Source organism: Monoraphidium neglectum (assembly GCF_000611645.1).
Source record: "Monoraphidium neglectum strain SAG 48.87 unplaced genomic scaffold scaffold02206, whole genome shotgun sequence".
NCBI lineage: Eukaryota > Viridiplantae > Chlorophyta > Chlorophyceae > Sphaeropleales > Selenastraceae > Monoraphidium > Monoraphidium neglectum.
In genome coordinates, this window is record NW_014011422.1 from 1 (window position 1) to 10,055 (window position 10,055).

The 10,055-nt window shown below is 64.7% G+C and overlaps 3 protein-coding genes across 3 annotated transcripts; all 3 read left to right on the top strand.

Moving 5' to 3' along the window:
* Window positions 1-190: 190 nt before the first annotated feature.
* Window positions 191-2,169, top strand: MNEG_10165 (hypothetical protein; the record flags this gene model as incomplete). Its single annotated transcript, XM_014041361.1, has 4 exons — window positions 191-199; window positions 272-379; window positions 1,206-1,265; window positions 1,459-2,169. 4 exons carry the CDS (start codon window positions 191-193, stop codon window positions 2,167-2,169), a joined length of 888 nt encoding a protein of 295 aa, XP_013896815.1.
* A 1,844-nt stretch (window positions 2,170-4,013) lies between these two features.
* On the top strand, window positions 4,014-7,484 carry MNEG_10166 (hypothetical protein; the record flags this gene model as incomplete). The annotated part of the gene is made up of 9 exons (XM_014041362.1): window positions 4,014-4,063; window positions 4,228-4,286; window positions 4,595-4,701; window positions 4,999-5,103; window positions 5,391-5,549; window positions 5,973-6,073; window positions 6,378-6,507; window positions 6,695-6,817; window positions 7,086-7,484. 9 exons carry the CDS (start codon window positions 4,014-4,016, stop codon window positions 7,482-7,484), a joined length of 1,233 nt encoding a protein of 410 aa, XP_013896816.1.
* A 1,762-nt stretch (window positions 7,485-9,246) lies between these two features.
* Window positions 9,247-9,817, top strand: MNEG_10167 (catalytic, putative; the record flags this gene model as incomplete). Its single annotated transcript, XM_014041363.1, has 2 exons — window positions 9,247-9,373; window positions 9,594-9,817. The coding sequence occupies 2 exons, from the start codon at window positions 9,247-9,249 to the stop codon at window positions 9,815-9,817; spliced, it is 351 nt and encodes a 116-aa protein (XP_013896817.1).
* Window positions 9,818-10,055: the final 238 nt, after the last annotated feature.

Sequence of the window (10,055 nt, forward strand, 5' to 3'; positions counted from 1 at the left end):
GTTGGGGGAGGGCGGGGCCGTAGCATGGGCTGAGGGAGGCGGCTGCGACTGAATGCTAGCCGCCGGTTCCTGCAGAGACAGGCCTGCATCCTTGCCTGCTTTGTGGCTACGGTCTACAAATTTCAAGGCATGCAACTGCTGAATTGGCCCCTTTACGCAGCGCACAGAATAAAATACTCAGCAGGCGCTAATGCGCATGGTGGGTGAGGGCCGAGGGCAGCCGCTCAGGGCCTCGCGGTCGCCAGCGCACCTCTGCAAACGCGCCCCTCAGCTGCTCCCGCCGCGCCTCCAGCAGCTGGCGGAGCAGCGCCGCGTCGCCGGCCTCGGCGGCGTCATGGAGCGCGCTGCGTCGTGGGGCGTGACGGGCGGCGCAACTAAGGTTGGGCCGGTGCCCCATGACAAGCATCGTGCGGGTGCCACTAGTTCGCTGGCCAGAGGCGAAAGAGACGGCGGTGCGCAGAGAGACACCTATTGCACGATCGACACCAAGGCTTTGCACAGCCCCTTGGCTTGCGCCGACTGTTGCGCTCACAAGGAATCACCGCCGCCGGCTTCCTCGTCGCTGGTGTAGTCCTCACTGCTCATGGCTCCACTGCCCCCCGCCACGCCAGCACGTGATCGCAGTGAGATTTTCTGCAAAGCCCTCTTGGCACCTGGCTGCTGCTAGATCAACTGATCTGGTGGTGCTTGTGCACAGGAGCTGCAAGGCTTAACAACACATATACATGCAGTTAGACGAGTGACATATTGCATTTGCACAAGAAGCTTCGGCAAAGTAAAGCTGACTGTTATGGGGAGTGGCAGTGGGAGTGTCGCAGAGGCAGAGAGCAAAGGTCCTTGTCGAAGGCCGCAACGTTTACCATAGTACCATCATCAAAAAACCCATCGCTGGTCGAATATCGCCAACGAGCCCCACAACAGCTTCCCCTCATCCACCTCACCCGTGGCTTGTGCTCGCACGGCGGCCCTTCCCGCTCTGCAAGAGAAAGGAAGCGCCCTCCGTCTACGGAGGCGCTGCCTGCCTGCAGGCGGGCAGAACAGGAATGTCAGTGCAGGCGCTTTCCCCCTATTCGGGCTCCAAGCGTCTCTTCGGCGAGGACCCTGAGGACATCGATTCTCCCTGTGATAGAGGACAGGGCAAAAGGAGTCGATTCTTGAGCGGCAGCCCCTCGGGGCGCTGCTCAGGGTCTTCCTCGTCGTTCCAGGCGGTCCACCCGGCTACGCTCGAGGCCCTGAAGGGCCTGTTTCCCGGTATGGACGACCAGGTGCGCTGGAAGATTTCGTCGGTCCAGGGGCTCGTGCAACAAGGGGTGTCAGAGGGCTGTGGCATGCGCCGCGGTCGCACGCGCTGCACAGTCACGGGCTTGGTCGGTGCGCATGCTTTGGCAAAGCACCTGGCGGTGCTCAACCGGCAGCCTTTTCTCATCATGCAGCGCCTTGATCCTTAACTATTTGCAGGCGGTCACAGCGGTGCTGGCGGAGTGCGGCAATGATATTGACGCGGCTATTCGCCGGCTCAACCAGCTGCGTATTGTGACTGTCGACGCGGCGACGCAGCAGCAGCAGCAGCAGCAGCAGCAGCAGCAAGGGCAGCAGGCACAGCAGCCCAACAGCTCGGCTGCACCTCAGCAGCAGCAGCAACAACAACAGTCGCGTCAGCAGCAACAGCAGCAGCAGCAGCAGCAGCAGCAAGCGTCGGCCCCCGCCGCCGCTTCCCCCACCGCGGCCGCAGTGGCCACGCAGGGTCAGGCCAGCCCCAGCGGCCCGCAGACCGCCGACCAGTGGGTCGACGCGCTGGTGGGCGAGATGGCGGCGGCGACAAACATCCCCGACGCCCGGTCGCGCGCGGCCAAGCTGCTCACCTCGTTCGAGCAGTTTGTCGGCGCCCGCGTCGCGTCGCAGGAGCGCGCCGGCGCCGCGGCGCCGCAGGCGCAGGAGGCGCTGCGGGAGAACGCAATCCTGAAGCGCGCGGTGCAGATCCAGAACGCGCGCATACAGGAGGCAGCGGCCAAGGAGCACGAGCTGGCGGCGCTGAAGCAGGTGGTGGCGCAGTACCAAGAGCGGCTGCGCCACCTGGAGCTGTCCAACTACTCGCTGGCGCTCCACCTGCAGAAGGCCACCGGCGACGCCCCCGTCGCGCCGGGGCACCGGCCGCCGGACGTGTACTGATCTGTGCGGGGCCGACACCGGCGGCAGCCACAAACGCTTCCTGCTCCACGGGGCTTGCGGCGTTGCCCGCGCCATGGGTCAAGCCGGGGTCTTGGGTTTGAGAGTTTTTGGCCTTTCATAAGCTAGCCGCCTTGATGCTCGCTGCCGCTGTGGCTGCGAGGCGGCCGGCGGCAGCTGCGGTGGCAGTGGCGGGATGTGCCCCGCTCCGCCCCGCGCAGGGCGCCATTTTCGCCCCAGCTGCGGTGCACCGCGGCCCCCCACCTCCCCCCTGCTCTTTTCTTCAGCTCGGCTGATTTCTCCCGAGCATCGGCCTGCAGGGCCACCGCGCGTGCCCCCATGATTGCGCCAGCCCGCGCCGCACACAGCGGTGGGCCCATGGAACCCAGAATGTACTTTAACCTTTTGTCTGAAAAATGTAACCATACTCAGTGATGAAGGCCTCAATGATGACATAGGGGCTTCTCTATCAATTCAGCATCGTCCCCTAGATTTGTCATTTCGTCATGCCCACTTCAAATCTTTGCTGGGGAGCGAGGGACTGCAGAGGCAAGTGTGCGGCCGCCTGCGAGCTGTGGCGTCTGCATCACTCCAGCCTACTCTCTAGCACTGCCGCGCACGATCTCGCAAAGCTGATGAGGTGGTGCTTGTGACTTGCAGCGATCGGCAGTCAGCGCCACGGAGGGTGCGCCCTGGGCATCCGCACCCACCAACAGCACACTGCCCGGAATCCCAGTGCTAGCTGATGCCGATCGGCGCGGTGCTTGTCGGTCGTTCTCGATTACAGAGTTTTTCCATACACCCTTATATGATGCTCTGACAATTCTGTGCTCCCTGCGTGTGTACCGTGCTCGGGCACACCCTCGCACCGAGCCTCTTGGGGAGGCAGTCTCATGAGCGTTTCGGATTTTCTCGGGATCACTCAGTGGAATCAACGAGTTGAATGCGACGCGTGCTTTTGCATATTTTGATCGCACGACACCTAGACCACGGGACGACACAGCCTCCCACCCAGCGTCAAGCCCATTAGCGCGCGCCTGTGATTGCTGTGGCAGGCATTCAGGCACCGGTATCATCGATGCACACGCCTCAACGGCTGCAAGGGCCTGGAGGCGGTCTGAGGTCGCTGCTGCCGCCGACGCGCCACCAGCGACGCTCGCCGCGCTGCACTTGCCAGGGCGCGCAGCTCCGGCATGGCGACCTGCCGCGCGGCGTGGTGGTCTCGGCTGCGCTCAATGGAACGCCTCCCGGGGGAGGAATGGCGCGGCGGTTCTGGGACGACGACGGCAGCGAGGGCAGCGGGGCGCAGCATGGGGGCCCCAGCCACGCCGCGTGGAACGAGACGGATGAGAGCCGGGCCTACAGGCGGACGTCATTCACGTGGAGGGACTGGAGGAAGCACCGCAGCGTGGGTGGCGATGGGCGGCGAGGGGCGGGGCAGGGAAGATGAGGGAATATGGGGCGCGCCGCAGGTGCCATGCCGGGGTGCTGCCTTGCCGCATGGTTGGCGAGGACGGGGCCGAGCGGCCGTATGCTGCACTTGCTGCTGGCCTTTGCACGGGGTGCCGAGCGGCGCTTGCGGAGGCAGCAGCAGCAGCACCGCCGGCAGCAGCAAGTGTATCGGAGGCGGCAGCTGCAGGCGCAGCGCCGGCGGCCGCAGCGGCAGTTTGCCGGAACTGCGGCAGGTGCTCGCCAACAGCTCCAAGTCGCCAGTGGCAGTATGCAGCTCAAACCCGCCCCGGGGACCCTACAGTGGCGCCGGCAGCCCGGGGCGGTGCAGAGCGCCCATCGCCCCTTGGCTGTGTCTTGTGGTAAACCTGATAGCGGGCACCCTCATCTCATGCCTCATGCCATTGCAGTCGCGGCGGTACCTTTACCACCTCAGCACCATCAAAAAGTGAGCGGCGGACGGGGTCTGAACTGAGGCTCTAGCCATGCAAGCAACACGACCGCTGCGGCAGCTGACGTGCTCATGATCGTGCTGTGCGGATCTGGCTGCATCTCTCTTGACTGCCGCCGCCCCTGACCCCCTGCTGAATGGTTGTGCGTTTCCGCGCGCAGCTCCCGCATCGTGAGGGGTCTCCTGCGGCCGGTGATGGTCATCGTTGCCGTCGCCACAGGTGGGCACGTCCACAGGGCGGGCAAGCAGCAAGCAAAGGGGTGATGCCATGACGTCTGCAGTGCTGCTTGGGTGTGCCACTGCGCGCTTTGCAACCGTTTCGGGGCGCGCCGCTGCGGCGGGTGCGGGTGTGCAATCCGCGCGGTAGCAAGCGCAAGTGGGGGAGGGGGGTTTGGCGTGAAGAGTGGCAACTATTGGCGGGGCCCGGCTCGGCCCACCGCACTTTGCTCCGAGTCGTTCCCAGGCGACCCCCGCCCACACACCTGTTGCATCCCTGCCGCCGCGCTCCGCGCTCGCCGCCGCCCCCAGCCGTCTGCTCCTACCACACGATCTTCGCGCTGCGCTGGCTGCCGGCCTTCATGCCGGCGCTGCCCCTGGTGCCCATTGAGCCCTTCCAGCTCACGAGCTTCGCCCTGGTGAGACGCGCAGGCAGAGGCTTGGGAATGCGCCCAGCACACGCGTCCCGGCGCCGCCCGCGGCAGTCAGCGCTCGTCGCACGGGGCGCGGGGCAGCGGCTTGGCCTGGCGAGGGGCCCAGCGCACGCGGTACATCGCTACGCGCGACTGTATGGGCGCTCACGGCAGGGCTGGCCCGGCCGCACCTGACTGAGCGGTGCTGCGGGCGACCTGGCTGCATGACATCAGCTGGCGTCACGCGGTCCTGGACCAGCCGGTAACAGCACGCACCGCGCGCGATGCTCACGGCCGTCGCAGGCGCTGCTGCTGGTATTCCGCACCAACGGCGCCTACCAGCGGTGGCACGAGGCGCGCTGCGTGTTCGGCAGGATCGCTGATTCAGCGCGCGACATCTGGCGGCAGGTGGGGCGCTGCGCAGGGCATGCTAATTCAATTGTTTCCGAAAAGGGGGGGAGAGGGGTCATGCCACCAAATCCCCCACAGGTCGGCATTGCTGGCCTCTTGGCTCATGCGTCTCCCGCCGCGTCCCGGACGCAACACCTTCCACCCGCACGCCGCGACAGCCCAGCGCCTCGGCCCCTCTCTGTCACGCGCGCCGCACATGCTGCGCCCCGAATCGCCCTTGCTTGGGGCCTTCCCGACTGGACCCCTTCCACGACCCTCGCAAATCGCTGCCCATCCAAACAAAGGTGCTGGCAGTGTTCCCGCGCGACCGCCCCGAGGCGCGCGCCATGCTGGGGCGCTGGCTGGTGGCCTACACCTTTGCCTGCAAGTGGGCGCTGCGGGAGGAGGGGCGGCAGCGCGCTGACCTGGAGGGGTGGCTGGAGCCGCGGGAGCTAGATGGGCTGGTGCGCAGCAGCGGCCCCCGGCTACAGGGGCGGCGGGCTAGGGCGGGGTAGGGGTTGAGCGGTGGTCGTCTGAGCGGTGCTGACTTGCCTCGGTGCTGGCCTGTATGATTCGGGGGCCCTGTCGGCGGTTGTAAGAGCACAGGCGTTCGTGCGTGCGTGCGCTGCGGGTGCGATGACGAGGGGCAGTTGACAGAGCAAAGGCCTCACAGCCGCACCTGTGATGATGAGGGTGGCAGGCTTCTCACCACTGTCATGGAGAAGGCACTTGTTATACATACATTCTCACGCATGCTCACACATGCGCGATGCACGCATGCGCACGCATTCACGGAGGCGCGTGCGGACATACGCACGTGCACACACACACACACACAAACACACACACACACACACACAATTTCCCACCCTTTCACTCGTCCCCAGATGGCGGCGCGTGACCCTCCGCACTATGCGATGCTGGTGATGAGTCATGTGCTCAAGAACAACCTGTCAGGGCAGCAGCTGGTCATGCTCATGCATGAAATGTGAGGCGCAGAGGATCACGTATGTGTATGTGTGTCTGTCTGTGGTGGGCAGTAAGGGGCCCAGGGGTCTGCCCGGCGTTTGTCATGTTGCGGCGGCTGCAGGCGGAGCCAAGCATATGCCTGTGTTCGGTGATCTGCACCCGCACCGGAGCTTGCTGCTGGACGCTGCGCCCGCACGGCGGCTTCGAGATTACGCACGCTTGCGCATCCAGCTGCTGCGACCGCCCTCATCGACCCTGCCTGACCCCCCTCACTCCACCCCCCCTCCAAAATCCCATGCATCCCCCCTTACCATCTCGCCCAGTGGTTCCATGATGTACAGTTTGTCATCATGCACCCGCATCCTCACGACGCCCATACCGCTGTCGTACACGGTGCGCCCCCTCGCCCCCGCACCCTTGCCCCCGAGCGCCGCCGCGGGCAACGGCAGCTGTGTAGGGGTTTGACTTGGCCTCCCTGTGCGGGGCTTCTTGACCGCGCCGCAGCTTCCTTCAGAGAGCATATGCCCGCCTGCCAAGTTTTGCGGCCGAGCCCGCCGTCTTGTCAGGTCGCCACGTACTGGTGCTCCCAGCAGCTGTTCTCACCCTGCAATGCACCCGCCCCGCCCCGCGCCCCCCGCAGCGCCACACGACGCGCTTCATGGCGCTGTGGCTGCTGCTGCTGCCGCTGGCGCTCTGGGCCAAGTGCGGATGGGGCTGCGTGCCCGCGGCGGCGCTGGTCAGCCTCGCGCTGCTCACCATAGAGGTGCGCGTGCCACGCCTGTGCGCAGGCTCCGCCTTGGCAGCCCAAGCCTTGAGGCAGGGGGCCCCGCCGGGCCGGAGCGCGCCTGCTGGGGCTGCGGCACGGGCCCTGCCCCAGCACACGCCTGCAGCCCGCCGAGAAATCCCACTTCTGCCCCTGCGCGACGGCGTCCCGCATCAGTAATTCAAGCCGAATACAACCTCTTCAACTGCTCGATCCTCCTCCTTTCACAAATCGTTTCGAATCCGCCTTTCCCGCTCTTTCTTGAAAGGCTATCGGGGTCAGCCTGGAGGAGCCCTTCTCAATCCTGGCGCTGGAGCAGATCTGTGAGCGGCTGGGCACGGGCATAGCCAACCTCGCTGCGATGGACGACGACGCATACGCCGCCGCCCGCATGTACGCAGCGGAGTCGCTGCTGTCGTACCCCGCGGCCGCCGCGGCGGCGGGCGTCCCCGCACCCGCAGCGGCGGCGCCGGCCGAGCATGCGGCGGCGGACGGCGGGCACGGAGCGGCGGGCGACGCTGTTGGCGGCCACGCGCACGAGGTCGGCGGCGGGGCGCCGGCTTTGTACGTTTCGGCTGGCGCAGCGGCGGTGACGGCCACGGCGGCCGCAGCCGGCGGCGACGCCGGCGGTTCGCCGCTGCCCCTCGAGCCGGCGGCGCTGCGATGACATCACCGGCGAGTGCGACCGCGGCCGGCGTCGCCCGCCCTGATGAACCGGGAATTTACAGCACTCTGTCGATCGGCCTGAACCATACAGTTGGACTGTACTGTGGGCTCAACAACTTCCTCGCTGGCCACTATCGGCCTGTGTGACTTTACAGACAACGTTCGGGTGTTTTGTGTGAGAAGTTGCTTTGCACAAAGACAGGGTGCCAGCGGGGCAGCTGTTATGTGGTTTGGCGGGTGCGCAGGGGTCGTGGTGTGGTGTTTGGTGTCCTGCTGTTTGACCCAGTCATGAGGTTTGGTGAAGGCTGTCATTGGCTGATCGCTCCACATTGAGTGCTGCCTGCCGCGCATGCAATAGTAGCGGCGCACGCTACCAATCCGTTTGTGTTCATCTTTGTCTTGTTTTGTGTCACCCTTGGCTGCCCAATTCATTTGTCAGGAATGGGGCAGCGGCCGCTCCTGTCTTGTGGCATTGTGCCGCCCCTTTCGTGAAGCATCATGTTGCTATCGTGGCTTTCGCGTGTGCACATATCCAGCTTCTGTTTGCATTTGTGCAGTGCATACGACCTGCGCACACGCGCATGCGTGCGTGTGCTCAACGCATGTCGGCTGACATCCTTATCGGTGCCAGCGTGTGGCCGTGCTGCTTTTGCTTGCGTACAGCACACAGGTGCCAGGGTTGTGCAGCCTCCTGCACTTTTGTGGCCTGCTCGCCTGCTGCAAGCTTGTAAGGACCACAGACCATGTATGTCGGGACCCAACGGGGCACCCATGCTGACAGTGCAAAACCTCCAGGATCCCATCATTGCAGCACAAGCACGCATCGCGATGCTTCTGGAGCACGTCAACAGGTGCATCTGGGTCCAGCGCCGTCTATCAGTAACAACAGGAGCCGGTGACTCCAGCGCGGTGCGCAGGGGACCATGAACTCAGGTCGGCACCAGCACAGCACAGCAGCTGGCCCAAAAGCAACCACTTCCAGCTACAGGCTTTGGAGTGCCACGGGTTGATGAAACCTGTTGCTACTTTGTTCACAATTGTAGAGGACACCCGAGTCTGCGAGCTCGTCAAGGGAACAGCTCAGTGGATTCCTTCTCTCGCATGCACGCGGGATATGGACAGCAGGAGGCCTTGAGTGAACCTTTACTTGATTCAAACACACTATCAACTTGATATTTTTCGAGGTGCCGGCGTCATGCCACACCAGACCGTTCGATTGTGGCTGATCTTTTTGCTCTCCGCAAGGGTTGGCCTCGCTGCGGGACCCAAAGCAAAGTCATGCGCCCAATGGCCACCCAACAAGGGCCCAGCGCTGTTTGGCTTTGAGGTCGTGGCGGAATACCCGCATGACCCCAAGGCGTTTACCCAAGGTAGGCGCGCCGCCGCCTCAACACCTGCATGCGCCATGCATGCAGCACCCATGCCGCCGGCGTTCGCGAACTTGTCTCGCATGGCGCAGCTGCGACTGCCTCCCAGCCAGCTAGGTTTTCCTTGGCCCCGGTGTTGTTTCTCCTCCCAGCAACAGCAGCAGGGTCGGTGATCAGAGCGCGCCGACCCACGCTTGCCTCGGATGCGGCGGCGCGTGTCCGCACACGCAACCCTTGCGAACCAACAGGTCTCGTGTTTGACCGCCGCTGCTATGACAACAAGACCGACTGTAAGGAGGTCTTTTGGGAGTCAACAGGTGCGCGGCAACGGTCGACACTAGCGCCCCATAAAGATCTAATGACGGCATCCACAACAGCGGCGGGCAGGCGGCGGGCATGCAGGCCAAGAGGCGCCCGACAGCCCCGCAGCAGGCCGCCACACAGCAGGGACACCAGAGCGTTTGCGCGGGAGAGCGGTGGGAACGCGAGGGAGCGAGCAGTGCCGTGCCGCGGGACCAGCGGCGTGCGCAGGCTCGCCCCGACCGCGCACATGCAGCGTGAGCAGGCTTGCGGGCAATCCCCCCCTCATACGGACACGTGCATGCGCACACACACGCACGCACGTGCGCGCGCACACACACACACACACACACACACACGCACACACACACACACAAATGCACACACACAAGCACCCACCCCAACAAACCTGTCCTTACCAAACCCGGACCCCCTCCTGCCAGGCATGTATGGCCACAGCGACGTCCGGTTGGTTGACCTGGAGAGTGGCAAGGTTGAGACGCGCACTCCCATGGACGCCAAGTGGTTTGGGGAGGGCCTGGTCAAAGTGGGGGACCTCCTGTACCAGATCACCTGGCAGGGGCCGACGGGGTTCATCTACTCCGCCAAAGACCTGAAGCAGGTGAACGCGCTGGGCGGGCGGGGGTGGGCACGGGTGCGCGAGTGAAAGCAAGGGGGAGAGCAAGACGAGGAGAGGGAGTTGCGGAGAGAGGTTGTGTGTGTGTGTGTGTGTGTGTGTGTGTGTGTGTGAGTGTCAGTGTATGTGGGTGCTCTGCGTGCGCGCGCGTACGGTTGCGTATGTGTGTGCACACATGGGTGTATAGGAAACGTCGGGCAGACCCTGGCCCAGCCCAGGCTTGCATCGCCAGCCTTCGCGTCGCGCCCCGAATCCGTTCCCCCTGCGC